Genomic DNA, 17,207 nt, shown 5'->3' with positions numbered 1-17,207 from the left:
AGCTGATTAGCCGCAGATCACAGAGCAGTAAATAAAACACTTTTAGAAAATCACTTTCGTTCTGTCTGCCTGAATTCTGGCTCCTACACTCCTGACAAGCAGGCTGTCCTCAGCCAATAACCAAATAAATAAATTTGAACCAGATGGGGGGTCACGCTCAAGGAGTTGTGCAAAAAGTGGCCCAGGTTTGGTGTGATACTGAAGTTTGGGTACTCTGATCAAAAAATAAAATCATAAGCAACATGCCTGAATACAAATGAAAAGGGAAATGTGAGAAAAATAATGAAACGTGAACCTTTAAGTTTCCTTTGTTCTCAAGTCTTAATTAAGTTAGAATGATTTAATACGTTTCGCTGCAGCTGGAACCAAGTCAGATAATACAGACTTGATTTAGAATAAGAATTATGAATTTAAAAGCACCTGTGACAACAAATAATCCTTATCAGCACTTGTTTCCACTTTACCAAAACAGAATGAATATCAATTTTAGCTTGTTAAATATACTTAAGTTAGCTGTTAATAAAATGAAATCTGATTATGTATGATTTGACCTCACAGGTGTGTAACTGTGTGCAAGTTAAAAAAGAAGCAGACTGGAGGATAGGTATAATGCATTCTCTCTGGTTTATTCTGGTTCTTTAGGAAGAATTCAGTTTTAAATTACAAAATGCACTCTTAGAAACAGCAGGATAGAGAAAGAAACTGAGGAAGAGAAAGAGATGGTCAAAGAAAGGGAGAAAAAGAAGGGACTTCATAGCCAGAATAAATGGGAATAACATCACCAGATTCAGTTTCAGGCAACTCTTTACTCTCAATGGGATTGTTTTTCATCAAAGAAAAGCTATGTATGCATTGTCCCACTGTTTAAAATCCTCTGTTCTTTTTTTTTTTTTTAAACCCCTTACAGTAAAGTGTTATCTAACTTTGTTGCCCCGCAGTTTCCCCCCAGTGAAAGAACTGGCAAATATAACAAACATTCTTTGATTTCATCACCAAAATCATTTCCATTTTTTGTCATAACTTTTTTATTATATATTTTTTAATCTTTTTTTTTTTTGCAAAGTTTTTTCACATTTTTTGTTTTTAAAAATAGAAGAAAAGGAAACACATTGCTCTTAAAAACATCTATCTCTATATATATATATATATATATTTTTTTTTTTTTTACATATATATCCTTTTTTTCTTTAAATTGAATATCTTTTTTTAGTTCCTGAAGTTGATTTGTTAACCCCACATAGTGGCATGCACATTGCACATGCAAATCTGTAATTAAATACTTCTCTTTTTATCTTAAATTGCCATATATGCTCGTATTTTTTTCTTTTTTCTCCTAACTTGCTGAATGAATCCTGTATGGTTTTTCTAGTGTGGCACTGGTTCGGTTTCTACTGGGTCGACCAATGGATGGTATGCTTTATCATGGGATGGACACTTTGCAGTTGCTTCAGAGACTTTTCCCATTGCATCTTTTCACAGAAAAATATCATTTGTATTTAATACTTGAACCTGTTTTAATAATATTCAATTCACTCTCCAAACAATTTACTCTTTTTTTTACTTTAACATAATTTTGGATTTTAGCTTCAACACTGTAGGCCTTCTCTACGTGGATTTTTTTGTTGTTAAAGTTTACCAAGAGCAAAACTAATAGATATTATCTGTTCTTTAAGACATTTGGCAATTTTTAAGAAGTATTTTTAAATTGATCTGCCTGCAGCGTCTTTGATGCCAACTATGAGAGTGAAATGCTAAGGATAAATCCTCTGAAGCAACTTGTCTCTGCTAAGCTCATGGAAACAAATAGAAAAGAAAAAAAAATGGAAATAGAGAGAGGATCCTTCAGGGATGCAGAGGCAACAGGAGACATCTAACCCACATGTAAGAAACAAAGTACCGATTGCGTACGTTTATGGAGCCAAACTAGTTTTAGAGATTTGATTCCACTCTGAAGATGAATTTTCAATCATTTGGAGCAAAGCAGTTTGCAAAATAATACAAATGCCTGCTACGTCTGTCTCTCAAGTTTCTATCAATCAGTTTCTATCATAAAAACGTAGAATTTTTATCTTCTTATGTTGTTATACCTTATACATCAAATAAACTGTTTTTCAGACTTCTAGATTGCAGGTGACAAACAAAGACACTAAAATCTGTCAGTTCTACAGTTTGGCTTCATAAAGTTTAAGAAAAAAAGTCATGTAGCAGACAGACCCTCACAAAAAAAAAAAGACCACCAGCACCTATTCAAATAGGCTTTACCTGCTCTGCCTTACTGATGAGCAGAAACAAAAAAAAGTTTAATCCTGCGACATTGTGTTCAAAAGTGGTATAACATGCACAATGGGCTGGAATGAATAAGAGAAATGAAAAAATAGAAAATAACATAATTGATGACGATGAACACGGTGGGTTTTTCAGAATCTTTATGGAATATATACACATAAATTACAGAGCCAAATGTACATTTGATGACATGAGACATGGTGACAGAATGACTCATCCACATCTCACTCTACCAGGCATTCTCAAATCCACCAACACAGAGATTCTCACTCACACACACACAACCTCACAGTTCTTACCCATGAACTGAGCGAGTAAGGGTGAAAGACAAAGATGATGCAGTGATAATGATGAGTGGAAAGAGTCATCATGTCCTGTGGAGAGTAAGGCACTGAGGGTTACCTTCTGCAGCTGATGGCGTGTGGACACACTGAGACACGTGATAGTGAATGGACTGCTTTAAATCACTCACACAACAAGGGCTGAAATGTCTAAATTTGGCAAAAGTCATACTAATACAGAGGTTATACTGTACTGGTTAGGGAAAATGAACTTAAATTCTGAATTTTATGATTGCAAGTTGAATAACTTTTGTTTGCGAACAATTTATAATTGTGAATGTTAGTTCTGTCATTTAAATGGTAAAAAAAAAAAAAACTTAATCTCATTGTTATGTATGGTATAGAAAGGCAAGTTTACAACTGGTGAATATGTTAACATTTGTTCCCACCATTTAACTTCATTTTTTGAAAAACAGAATCTTTGATTTAAATAAAAACCAACGCAATACAAATCTTGGTACCAGTAGGTGGGAGTAGAGTTGATATTCAATCCAAAAGCCAAATCTGTGCTAGTTAACAGATTTTGATCATTTCATACATATCCTTTTCCTCTCTAGCACTATTTGTACGCAGCAACTTTGAACATTTAATATTTAAATAGGTATTCTTGGATCAACTGTAAATTTATTAAACCTTCCTATTCTCACTTATTAATGCCTTGAGGCTCTATTTAAAGTTTAATGGAGACAGATTAACACCAAAGAGAAAGTGTGAAAACAAATCTACCAGGTCCTCTGGATATTGTGTGCTAGCTTAAATGCAGCTATAGTGGGTAAAAATTGGGTAAATGCAAACTGAACTAAAAATACATTAAAATGACAGTGGGTTTACTTTAATCCCAGTTTTCCAGCCATGACTAATTTTGTTTGCATTTAAGCTGGAACCTGTTTTTTCCTAATATTTGCATTAGTGTGAAGCTGGCCTGTAAGGTATACTTGACTAAACAGCTTCAGCCTTTTAAAATGTAAACAGTATTTCATCTGCATGGGAACAAAAATGACCAAATGATAATAATACAACATATATACATAGATTCAGAGAGTTAAATGTCTCCTTGTCACAGCAGTAGCCCTGCTCCTCTCAAAGCAGGAGTAGATGAGGGTCTGTTGAAGATGGCGCTCGAGTGTGAGCTTGAAAAAATGGTCCAGTGCCATTGTGAAATTGTGTATAGGCAGCAAATAACCTTATACTGCCATGCCCACCTGAGGCCCCCGCCCTCCACCCACAACAGAACCCCGACATCAGCTACTCTTTTCTTTTGCCCCCCCCAAAAAGTACCGCCTCCTCACACACTCACACTCATGCACACATATAGTGCTGTACAAAGGGGAGACCACAGCGTGGCTTTAGCTACATACTGTAAGCACAACTTTTGGCAGCACTACTGTACATTAATCCCCACTGTGTGGTTTGTTTTTTTAAAGAGCCCTTTTTGTGTATTTGTCAACACGTTACCTTACAACTAACCCAATGACACAATTTCACAGCTGACTGAGAAGATTGGTGTTGCGTTTGTTAGTTTTTTCTAAATCCCATGGGCGAAAAAGAAACAAAAATACTCAGATATTAACACCACAAGGGGGGAAAAAAAAGCCATGGGTTAGACAGAAAACAGATATAAAGTTAGATGATGAAATAGTTGCATCCCCCTTAAAGAGAGTTCAATAAAATGATTATATTATACAGCAAAACATAACCAAACATTAGATGTTTGCTTTTGTTTCCCAAACAGGACAAGGTTTAGGAAAATACTCATACACACAACATGCTTCCACACAAGGGCAATGTTGTGTGTCGGCCTTTTGGAATTCGCTGTTACAATTCAGGACGAGCGAGTGGAGCCGAAATGAAAGTTGTGTCATTTTGGTGGATTCTGCAGACTTTTAATGGGATTGATAAAGAATGAGGTGTGTAACGTACATGTGGTGAAAGGAGAGGGGTGAGAATGATAAGATACCATGCCAAGTAAAACCATACGATAACTTAATCTGAGAGCTGCCTGTTCTGTAGCGGTTTCTCCCCTATGTAATCTAACTAGCTACCTAGCTCTAGAGGGACCTGAGAAGTAAGCAAGAAGCTTTGCACCTCTGAAAACCTCTAACTACATCATCTGAAACTGTACAAAGGATAACTGTAGGATGGACATAAATTGGTGCCATGCCTAAGCCAAAGGGGCTAGCCAGCTAGTAAGATCTGGAAGCATTGGCCGCTGAGTCTTAAAAAGTCAAATCCACCAAGGCTAAGATTGAAACTATGAAGGTCTCTTATGGTTTTTCTTTGTAGCTGTTAGAAAACAGAGTGCCTGAATGGGAGGTTAAAATAGTTCTGCCCATTCTGAATGTGCATCAAGCTTTGCCTCTGCACCTTGTCCTGACCGTGGCCCAGTTTCAAAATCATCACTCTCCCTGTTTCAAATGCTAGCGTGGGAGCCGGTGAGATTTGATTTTAAGGCGTAGTGTGTTTGACACATCTACTACACAAGGGGGAGGGGACCGACGAGAGCAACTGTGTGGGGGGAGTCGGGGTGATGAATATGATTGAGATACAGAAGGCACTGTGGCTCTGTAGGGGGCTGTGGAAAACCATCCTCACCTGCTGTAACTTCTTGTAAGGTGAGACCAAAAGGTTCTACAATAAGCACCCCTTTCCTTCCACTGAACTGACAAAAAATAAATAAATAACCACAATCCAATTTACCCTACAATGCTCAAAAATAATAGCCTGGAGGGCATCAGATCATATGAAAGCAGAAATTTGAACTGGGAGAAGGGATCCGCCACGGAAGGGCTAAATAAAAAGAAAAAAGGCAGCAACAACTGTAAATAAAAAGGAAAATTCACTGTGGGTGTGATGACAAGGTGAAAAAGGGGTATCAGTGTTAACATTAACTCCTACATGCAGATTCCTGTTCCATTATGCAGCACTTATGGCCGCCGGTCACCCCTGTAGATGATGCACATGAGGTCTGCATAGAGTCAAAATGTGTGTTTTGTGTTTTGTCTTGGATTTCTGCAATTGCATGAAAAACAAAAGTAGCATTAGTATGCAAAATAAATCAATATCTGAATCTCTATGTTTTATATTTCATTTATAACTACATCTACAATATTTCTATGTTAATCTTTAAGTAATAAACTATCTTTTAATCTATGCTCTATTCTATTATTCTAGAATTCTTGATCATTCAGTAACTGTCGATCCTCGTAGCAGTAAGGGATGAAATATATTTTTCGAAGGTGTTTTTATTCCATGGTCTAGAGTCGATCTTTAAAAAGCTAAATGCCCAGATGTTAAAGCAAACTAACTGACGTCAAGCTAAGATAAACTAAAGCTAAATTGGTGGTTTCTTAAGCATTTTATGGGCAGATTATGTAGATTTGCTACAAACTCACTTCACTGGGCAGGGGTGTCTTCCCAGAAAAGGTTGGGGGGCGGGGATGGCGTGACAAATGGAAAAATACGATACGGCAGCTCTCAGGGCACATCAGTGTTTTCCTGACAAAGGATCTGATTTCTATTCATTACGACTTTAGAGTTACTTGAAAGTTGATTGCAAGATTAGAAGAGATTAGAATGTGGCCAAAAGAAAACACTGTCCAGTACAGGGCGAAGGCAGGGTAAAAATTGGGTGCTGATAACTGCACTGTGGTGGCAAAAACACCATCTCACTGACACCAACCTTGGACTATCAATACTACTCAGTGCTGGCAACTAATCCTAAACTATAAAGCCAAAAAAACGGCTTTATTAATGGGGCAATAGGTCGGAGGTCAACCCTACAGGGAGAACCATGTAAAATTAGCTCACACATTCTCAATGAGTTGTACTCCTCCACTCTAAACACCAGTTACTGATCTTTGGGTTGGCTTGAGGAGATCCTGTGGGTGACTGCAAGACAGGATACTGAGATTCCCCTGACTTCTGCCCTGACTGTTCCGGAGAGAGAATGCATCTTCACTTAGCGGTGCGTTACAACACGCAACACTGCTAAGTGAGTGTTTGTAAAACCATCGTTGCCCAAAAAATATTGCACAAAGGCATCAGGAACCCGGTAAACATCACTGAGCACGGGATATTAACATAAGGAATGTGAAAGCTAAATGGACATAGCTCGTCTGAGCTCCATTAAACATGACAGAAAGTCTACAGCAACAGTTCTAACACTCATTAGTCAATCGTTACCGGTATCATCATTGTCACTCATTTGCATTGAAATAAAAAATAATAATCATCATTAATTTCTGATATCATCAATAAGAGCAACTTAAGTGTGGTAGAAGTTCCCTTCTATCCTTCCTCTCTCTCCCCCTTCGATTACTTAAAACACAGGACACTAGTGGGACCCTGTAAAGTAGTTTTTTTTTTGTCTCTTGACACGTTGCAGAAACTGAGCTTTCAACAGAAAACAGAGACAGATAAAATACTTTTAAATCTGTTAAAGTCTGTATCAGGTAAAAAAAACAAACAAAATAAGTATATATAAAAATGACTTTTGACAGGTTTCAGAGAGACACACAGAAAGAGAGAGAGTCTGATAGAAGTTAACTTCTTTTTCAAACCTAAATGTTAAGTTTCGTATAAAGCCCCCCAGGTCCCACTCCCACCACACCACTTAGATTTCCACTCTACTATGGATTATATCAATCATGCAGGTTTCCATCCAATTTTTGGACTTTGAAAAAGATCAAAGGAGGCTGAGCGAATGCAACAGAAGAACCAAGCTCCAAATGTCCGAAGAAGAACAAGGAGAAGTAATTGATAGAAGAAATACTGAAGAAATTGGTCTGTTCCCCCCCCTCCCATCCCTCGTTTCTTATCCTCCGCCATGTTCAACTGCATGATGTCATTTCCTGTCAGGTCTTCGTTCTCCGATGCTGGGTCGATCAATAGAGCAGGGAAAGAATGCCAATGTGACCAGATCCCTTCTCTAGTAACCTGGGCCCATCCCTCCGGTGCTCTTTGACAGAAATCTAGCCCACCTTGGGCCTTACCACTTTCCGTCCACTGCCATCTGGACAGGAAGTGATGTCACAACATTTCCATCCCCATTAGGCAAGTCCATAACAGTAAACAGAGATGATAAAACTCATCAATATCAGCCTGCCGTGTGATTGGCTGGGTTTTGCAGTATAGGCGGAGCTTCATAAGTTCTGTCCCCTTGGACACAGAGAGATAATTAAAGACAAAGTAAAAGTACTCCCTTTTTGAAGTTTTCACTGTCATGTGAAGTGTAACTGTCTTCTTCATTGTTCAAGTTTCATTTTCTGGAGGCATAGCTTGGCATGTAAGGGTTAGTGGGGGAATCCTGGCTTTTTACTACCTTATCGTTCTTTTTTTTAAACGTTTTGTTTTAGAGCAGAGTCTAAGCGTTGTACTCATCATTCAAGCTTATTTCTGAAGTAGTCTGGGTAGTCTGAGAGGTTGAACACATCTGTTAGATCTAATGCCGGTCCGAGCAAAGTGCTGTAAGGCCTGGAAACGATCACGTCACACTGTTTTAGAACCTCAAGCTCCTCCTTGGATCTCTGTTCCCTCAACTCTCTTTTCCCTTTGAACTGTACCGTAGGGTTAGTTATGGGAAGAACAGTTCTGAGACTGAGGGAGCCAGAGGTAAACTGTGCCCTGGCCATGCCTATGTTATCAGGACTTCCATGGTATTAGGATAACCATGTGCTGCTCTGTCAAAGATTTGATCTTTTGGAAGAAAGAAATGTGTAAAAGGCTCCTAGCAGCACCATTGCCCTTCTACCTCCACCCCTGCATCTTTTTAGAGTCTAAAGGTGGAAGGTAGGGGGTCTCAAAACTTTTGCCATCACATTTTAAAAAGTTTACATATATATCCGAGCACCGGAGGTTGTGGTTCTTATTCTCCTCTGCTGTCTGTGTCTAATGCTTTTGCTAGCACCAGTCATCCTCATCAGTCTCACTGTAAGGTTCGTGGAGACCCTTGCGGGGCCCTCTGGGATGAGGTGGTCGGTGGTGGGGTGGAGCTGCCCCAGGTGGTCCCCTCCTTTGTGGGGAAGGCGAGGATGAGCGGTAGCCATTAGGAACCCTACGCGGATGTGGGTGAGGGGGTGGAGGGGGCCCATGACGAGCAGTCCTTGGTGAGCGCGGATGTGGGTGTGGATTTCCTCCATGTGAATGAGGGTTGCCATGAGAGAGGCTTTGCTCATAGGCCGGAGGCTCATGGTGCCGCTCGTACTCATAATCTCTCTCATAGAAGGGTCCGTCGCCCTCTAGGCTGTCCCCTGGAGGAGGACCGCTCCAGCGGTTTCGGTGTGGAGACCGAGGTGACCCGTGGAGTGGCGAGTGCGGTGACTGATGTCGAGGTGAGCGTGGTGAACCGTGCCTGGACGAGGATCCGCCATGGTGCGGAGAGGCGTGACGTGACGGGGGTCGTTGGTGGTAGCCTCTGTCATGATCTGGTGGGGAGAAGTGTCGAGGGGAGGGTGAGCGCAGTCGGCCTGGGCCTGGGGGGCCGTATAGAGGCTTTCGGACAGCGGGGGAGTAGGTGACATGTGGACGTGGGACAGCAGGAGTCTGTGGTAGCTGGCGGCGGCCTCTCCTTGGAGTGCTGGTCCCCGAGGTGGATGGGACCGGGCTGCCGCTTACCGAGCTACTGCCCTACAGCAAAATGTAAACAAGGAAAATCAAAACACACCACAACAAGAAGGCAAAAATAGAAGGCAGCAAAGAAAACACAAAGAGACAGACAGACAGGCAGACAGACAGGCAGACAGACAGACAGGCAGGCAGGCAGACAGACAGACAGACAGACAGACAGACAGACAGGCAGACAGGCAGACAGACAGACAGACAGACAGACAGACAGACAGGCAGACAGGCAGACAGGCAGACAGACAGGCAGACAGACAGACAGACAGACAGACAGATACCATTGCAAATGTATTGAAGCATATGAATAAAGCCACAAATTAAGTTGAAAGTTACAACAAAAAAAAAATAACACATTGCATTGCGGAAATTAAGAAAAAGTCGACAAAGCAAGAAAAAGACAAAGCAAGAAAAAAAAAGAAACAAGAACAGATAGATTGATTTCCATAAGTACAGTAATAGGAAGAACTGTGAAAATTTTTCATCGTAAACCGGAGCTCCAGCCATGGGATCTCAGGTTTTCAAAACATCACAATCTTCAAAAATCAACTCTGTACCATAAAAAAAACTACCAAGTTGGACTCAGGCTATAATTACAGCCAAGGAAAAATGGTTAGACCACCACTGTTTATGTAATTTGATGTTTTAATTTGTATTACATCAAGAATACAGCGAATTAGGATATTCTGGCCAAAGTTAAACTGGAGTTAATACTTGGTGGTGTAAAATGTATAGAATAGATATCTTTCATTGTAAGAGCCACAATTACCTACAGCAATTAATCAGCCAATAGCAATTCACTTGTCATCAAGTGCCTATTTTGTACATTACACATACTTTCTGTTTTGATTTTTTTTACCCATTTGATATTTATGCATTCCTAGTTGGCATCTTTTCTCCACAGCCATGTTTTCCCTCCTTCTTTCTTAAGATTATATTTGTTGTACATATACACAACAACCAAAAGGGCAGTATTCTTTGTATTCTTTGCTGTGTTTGACCCTGGTGGCACCGGCAGGTAGTTCTAATAGCTAATAGACTGGTCAGACAGACTGACTTCCACAGGGCGCAAGACAGTCTGATAAGGCTCAAGACTCTGGTCTAAAATGGACCAGACCGATCCCTGTACAGGAGGCGGGCCAACAATGCAACAGCGATTTTCTGTTAAGATTGCAGCTGCAGTGGATCCATGATTTAATGATTCGTTTATTGGGTCCATAAAGAGCTGTTTACATCTTTAGGATTTCACCAACTGGCTGCTGTAATTTTTTTGCTGCATTTAAAAAAAAAAAGACATTTTTGCATCACATCCGTAGTTACCCGATTGGCTCTACACTGTTTCTGTTGCCTCTGCCTCACCTAAAAAAAATTTCTCTACCAGCTCATTTCCTGACTGGTAGGCCATATTTATGGCAAAAGTCAGCCCGGCTGACCAGGCTAGAAGGCTTATATGCTGATAAAGTGACTGCTATGTAATGTCACCATTGTAGCAGTATATTGGATCTTAGGATATGTATAAGATCCACCCTGTTCTGGGTAAATAGCTATATATGTCATTAAGAGGATACACAAGGAAAAATGTGATCATATTTTGAAGAAGTGTAACCAATAAAATAAAAAGCACACTAAAAATGTTGCAACAACAATCCCCTTTGGATGAAACATGGGAAACTTTAGTGGTGAGAACTGATTTCTCCTCATCTACCAAAACCGCCTCTATGTTGCAGAATATTTTGAACCAGGTCTGCATTCTTTGATTTAGGGATAAGATCATGCCGAAGCTGAGAGGAGCATACGTCTGCAGGTAGAAAATATAACTCGAGCAGAGTTGACTCGACCAAAGAGATGATAGCAGCTGTTGCTTTTGAACTGTTCTCCCTGCTGCCCAGTGGGAAGACGCTTCTCAGCATCCGCTGCAGGGCCATCAGGTTCTGCAACAGCTTTTTCACCGCTACCATCAGACTGTTGAACTGTTGGGTTCTAAACTGGATTCTGCATTACACTCGCAGCATTATTTTGCACAACCAACATGGCTGAAACTTTTATAATCCTTTTAAATAAGACGCAACTCAATATTCTACTGCATTTTGCACCATACTTATATTGCATTACACTGAACCTTTCCATATTAATGCCCTTTAGCACCATTATTTTTTAAACTGGTTTTCCTTTTCTCCTATACTGCTTACATGATGCACTTTAAATGGTAATGTTTAATTCCCTGTTCACTGTTGGAAGTTGTAAGTGATGTAATTTCCTTTTGTATACAGTTGGTGTATATAAAATTATGACAAAGTTTGCCTAAGTCTAAGTTTTGAACATAATGTTTTTCAGTCAAGCTTTATCAATCAGGACTTTTTACTTTTTAAGGTGTCTACCACCAATAAAGAAATAGCTTCTGATGTATGATAAATGCTGCAGTTAGAAGGAACGATGAGAACTTCTCATAAGTTATGCACTTGAGCAGACAATAACACATATCTACATGATATTGTTTTGCTTTCATTAAACCTTGCTGTCTTTAAAGCTCACCTGTCTGTGACCTCTTCCGTCAGGCCCCTCACTAGGAGACCGGGACCAGTGGCGGTCATGGGGGTGCCTATGTTGGTATTCATGGCGGTCATAGCGCTCCTTGTCCATTGAGCTGTGATGACGGTGATGGTGGTGGTGATGACGCCGGTCCTTGGTGCGCCCACGGTCTCTCTCCCGCTCTTTGGGAGGCAGATCACCTGACTGTGTAGTGGTGCTGAGGTCTGTGCCCAGACCTAGACATGAAATAGATATCATACCTGTCAAAGTTAGACATGCAGGTTACGAAAACGTATAGTCTAGGTGCTTTCCATATAAGAAAGACTCTTCTAATCTAATAACAGATGGCTTTTGTCTTTAACATAAAACAGCTTTAGAAAAGAAAACAATAAATCTATTCATCAAACAAGAATGAAAAATAATATCTAGATAATTTCAGAGACAAAAAAAAGGATTTTTGATCAGACAGTTGAACAATTTTCAGTCTTTAAATTGACTTTGCAGGATAACTCACATGATTACAATTATATTCCTTTTATGCACTTCTTTTGGCTTAAATTTACCTTAAAAAAATCTTAAAGCTCTTTGCACATTTAAAATGCTGTTACACTACAACCACAGATTTCCATACATCCTTTTCAAAAGTTGTACAAAAATTCGGAAGTGTGCCTTAAGTTCCTCTTTAGGCCACATAGTTAATACTTTAATTACAACCTTTTTCTGCAACAAATATTAAGTGAGTTTTTTTTTTTTTACCAGCTTTGCACATCTAGATGCTTTCAGATTGGACAGAGTCATTTTAAAGTCTTGATATAGGACTTAGTTTGACTTAACCATCCTAATACAGTATTCACTTGGAGAATACACTGTGTTCAGTATTTGCCCTGCTAGAAGGAAATCTGTAACCATTTTTGTTCCAGATTGCTCTGCACTTTCATTCTGTCCAACCTTTATGTAATTCTGACCATCTTTCAGGTCTCTTAAAGGAAAAGTATTAACATAGCATGAGGCCGTTACCCCAAAATTCCACTATGTGACCAGTGTTCAGGGCTGATATCTATATTTTAGATTCAAGAACACGCTGCAAATTTTGACCAAATGTTACGTTTTGTCTTAAATAACCATGGCACCTGCTGTATCCCCTACAGAACTCGTATCAAACTAAAAATGGGAGTTCTTGCAGATTTTTTTTTTTAACAATGACTTTGTTCTTGCCACTCTTCCCATAAAAGGGACATTTGTGGAGTAGATAACTCATCTGCATGCATGTGCATCCTTGTATTCACAACCACTAACATCGTCTAACAAACCTCTGAGTTCAAAGTGCAGCCTATGTTTTTCTAACGGAAAAAAGTATACTTTTTAATCATTAGGCAACTTTCAGGGGATATCTGAGAAAACTAATCTGAATATAAATGCACACCACAAATAGTTTCATTACAAAAAAATACAGAACAAAATCTCTGTATACATTTATTTACTGTTCACAATCTACAATAGATTCAATAGCTAAAAAATATTTGCATAATTAATTCAATGTTGTCTAAACCCTAAAATAAAAAAACCCGGTCACCTGTGTCAGCGTCTGTATATCTGGTTAGTGATCGCTGTGAAGTGCGATGACTTCTGTCCCTGTGCCTGCGCCCACCGCCGTGTCTCGCCTCCTCAGACACCACCCTCTCCAAAGAGTAGTCATCCAGCCTCACTCCACGACCTGAACGCCCGTGGACCAGACTGGAGGTAGAGCGACGCATTGGACTGTTGTCAGTAATGGTCTTTAAGGACAAAAGAATGGGATAAAAGACATAAAGAAAAGGGAGGAAGGATAAGAGGATAGGGGGAAAAGAAATAAACAACAGGGGTAAAAGAGAGACAAGGGGGGAAATAAGTTACATTTATTGCTTGCTAAATGTTTATTCTCAGTTGCAAAAGTAAAGTAAACGTCTTTATTCAACTTTCTACTTTTCACCTGTCAGAGGTCTATTATCATTCTTGGTTGAGCAGCAGTAAATTAAAGGTAAGCTGTGGTGTGCATGTGAGATCTTTCTTAATTCATTTCTAGAGCACTTGAACAATACACATTCCTCTGATCCCTACTAGGTAAGAATTTCAGAATCATTAAAAAAAAATCTCACAAAATGAAACAAACAGTGATATCAACTGACAGGCAAGAAAGACAGATGCAGTGAACGAGCAAGTGGACTATAAAAACCATGCCTCACATGCACAATGCAGGAGGATTTTATACTTCTATTCACAGCAGACATATTTCACACTTGAGAAGCAAAACATAAAAAATCTTTAATTTATTTATCTAATGCAATCGAAACAGTCTCAAGAATAAACAAACAAAGTAAAAACCAATAGCAAACACCCAGTTCCTCTTTATGGCAGTTTTTCTTTTAACCTTAAAATCGTTAGTTGCTATGAAACCACATGTCTAGGTGTAAGAAATTGGATGGTAGAGGAAAGTGAAAAAGTTTAATGTTGTGTTTTACGTTCTGCATTGTATCCATTGTATCCTTGTGAACTAAACAGATATGAAATCGGTTTAGTGTCAAGAGTTGATTCCACCTCCTGAGGGAGGGAGGTTTAAAACAGAAGAGATCACTTGTATTGCTCTAGTTTTTGATGTAAACTTTAAAGTCTTGTTATAGGTATTTACACTTCAGCCTTCACATGGCATCCCATTCTTCATCCATCCGTTTTATCAAATCGTTGATACATCCTTTTCAATGAGAAGAAATCCGTGAATTTCTTTTCACAAGGTTTATGAGTGTGTTTACTGGTATTTTCTAGACAAGCATTTGTCAGGTCATATAAAGATGTTAGACAAGTGGATCTTTGTCTTTATGGACCTTGCTTTGTGCACTCATGCACGTTTAAGAAGAAAATCTTCTGACAAAGTTGGGACCTTGACAGTGCCCAAAATATGTGTCTCTTCACAAGAAATCAAATGGTTGAGCCTAAACTCTTCAAAAAGCAGGCCCATATCATGATACTCACTCCACTAAGCTTTACACAGTGAGGTCAGAAAAGTGCTTTTCTGCCTGGGGATGCCAAATCCAGGATTGTCCATTAGCCTGACGCTATCTGTAGTGTTGCAGAGCGTGGTTAAAGCAGTTTACGCTTAAGTTCATAATTTAGCGCTCCTCGTTGGAAATCTTCGACGATCTGGGCCCATATCCACAAAGATTATCAGATTCCTCTCAGGGAGCTCCCGTTGAGGCCTAAACATTCCTGCCAAGAGGTTTTAGTTTACAAGTGATTTAGATTGATGCTTATAGAGAAAACTGGACAGAAATTCCTTTCCTATCTTAGTCAGGAGGAGTGTCTGACCCTCTTGTTAGGTTTGATGCTTCCTTGTAAGAGCTGTGGGTGGTTTAAACAAGAAACACAGAGCCACACTGAGTGTTGAACTACCTTTTAACTCAATGGTCCAGGGATCTCTATCGGAAGGAAAAGATTTTAAAGTTTTTTCTCTCTTTTTATCAGTGTATTTATATTTTCTCTGCTTTATACAAATAACAGAGAAAAGATTGCAAATCACAAACAAATATCCAGATGACCATTAAGACTCTGGATACTTCTTCTGTAGAGTACAAGACTGACTCCCTTTCACATTTATTTCAACCTTTCTTTCTACTGCAGAGAATGAATATAATAATAATAATAATAATTGATCTTTATTGATCTCACATTGGTGAAATTTACCTCCGCCTTTAACCCATCTCCTTGGGGAGCAGTGGGCTACCATCGTTGGGCGCCCAGGGAGCAGGGTGAGGGTGGCAGTCTGTGGGAGTGGGGCTCGAACTCAGACCCTCAGGATTCTAAGCTCTATGCCCTAACCACTAGGTTGCCACTCTCCCAAGAGAGGCAAACTTTTGGGGAATGTTTTTTTTTCCTTCAGTAAATACAAGATTATTGTTTGGTTAAACAATAATGTTTGAGTGTTTAAAAATCGTATTAGAACATAAAATACACGACTATTCAAATGTAATATAAAACCACTCAGTATCTAAAGTATGTGATTTATAGTCTAGGGTAAATGTATAGCTTTGTATTATAGTACAAAATGCTAAATCCATGTTCACTTCATTGTATTCCTACCTTACAGACTGTAAACATGTTCTTTGCATGAAGAACATTGCTGCTGAGCCTGTAATATTATTGTTTTAATAAAAAAAAAAGTAGAATGTTTCTATGAAGAATATGCTAGATCCTGGGCTAACCTCTCCAGTGTTTATAAAACCATGCTCCCCCTGCTGGATGTAAATAAGAACTGTCCGTTTGAACATGCCAAATTATTAGGTATGACGAGACTAGAACTGCAACAGTTAAAAACAAAGTTAAGGTGAAATTACCTGCACCGCTATCAGATATTGTGAGCCAGTGTGTATATTTGTCAAACAGAAACTCAATCAAATCTCTAAAACTTCTGTTTTATCTATAATACGTAACTTGTAATGTATTCTATTATAAAATGAAAGGATACTTCATGTAAGGCATCATGTAAGACTGGAGGTTTGGTTTAAAGATTAAAAAATTGTACTCACTGAGACACTGAAGAAAATACATAATACCAAAGAATTTAATTCTCTTTATATAAGATAAAAGGATCCAAAATAAACAAAAAATGACCTTTAATTTAAAAGGTAATTGTGATGTTTCATGTAACTCTATTTTTACTCAAAAATCACCACTATTAGAAGAACGCGATTCTTACATGTGTTTCCAAAATCATTTCTAGATCTTCCCTTTGAATTGCGTGAAGTTAAAAGTAAAATTCTGCAGAAAAGCAGTTGTGTTTGTCCACTTTCGTCAGAGGGCTTTATCATGATCCTACAGTCTTGGCTGATATTTAAGTTCGCCTCATTCTCCTACGACGCCCTCTTACATCTGCTGTGAAACGGTCAAATCATGCATGACCAACGACATGCCGGCACACTGCCAACTCCTTAGAATATTGGGGCAGTCCATGCTTTTGTGAAACCAATCAGTAGAGATACAACACATTTAAAACACAGCATGGTAATGCATCAAACACCTCCCTCCCACTTACACACACACACACACTCGCACACACATTGGGAGGACAAACATTCATTGGACACTTAGCAAACAATTGTTAGCAGTGTAACCTTAACAGAAGCAAACAGGAAAGAGAGAAAAGAATGGGAACAAAAAGAGAATTAGGAAGAGAGGGTAAAATAAAAACGGGAAATCAAATTAGATCTGAACTATGAAAAAAGTCCCAGTGGATGAAAGAGATGGAGTCCCAGGTGGGTTTGCTTCATTTCACTGATATAATCAAAAGCCACCTTTTAAAAGGATACAAAAATCAAGCTAATCAATTTTCATTCATTATCACATGAAATGAAAAAAAAAATGTCTCAGATTTATAATTATGTATAAGCACATGTTTATTGATAACTA

The 17,207-nt window shown here is 39.0% G+C and overlaps 1 protein-coding gene across 1 annotated transcript in view; it reads right to left on the bottom strand.

The window, feature by feature from the left end:
* Window positions 1–605: 605 nt before the first annotated feature.
* The window catches only part of cacna1ab (calcium channel, voltage-dependent, P/Q type, alpha 1A subunit, b), a 255,768-nt gene continuing 239,166 nt past the window's right edge, over window positions 606–17,207 (bottom strand). The window contains exons 52-54 of the mRNA XM_038290608.1: window positions 13,345–13,546; window positions 11,775–12,007; window positions 606–9,251 (exon numbers count right to left, since the gene is read on the bottom strand). Coding sequence (XP_038146536.1) covers window positions 8,526–9,251; window positions 11,775–12,007; window positions 13,345–13,546 — 1,161 coding nt within the window. The 3' untranslated portion in view covers window positions 606–8,525. The remainder of the gene's footprint in view (window positions 9,252–11,774; window positions 12,008–13,344; window positions 13,547–17,207) is intronic.

Source organism: Cyprinodon tularosa, unplaced genomic scaffold, assembly GCF_016077235.1.
Source record: "Cyprinodon tularosa strain WSP-4 unplaced genomic scaffold, ASM1607723v1 ctg285, whole genome shotgun sequence".
NCBI lineage: Eukaryota > Metazoa > Chordata > Actinopteri > Cyprinodontiformes > Cyprinodontidae > Cyprinodon > Cyprinodon tularosa.
This window is presented reverse-complemented; position numbering and strand designations above follow the sequence as displayed.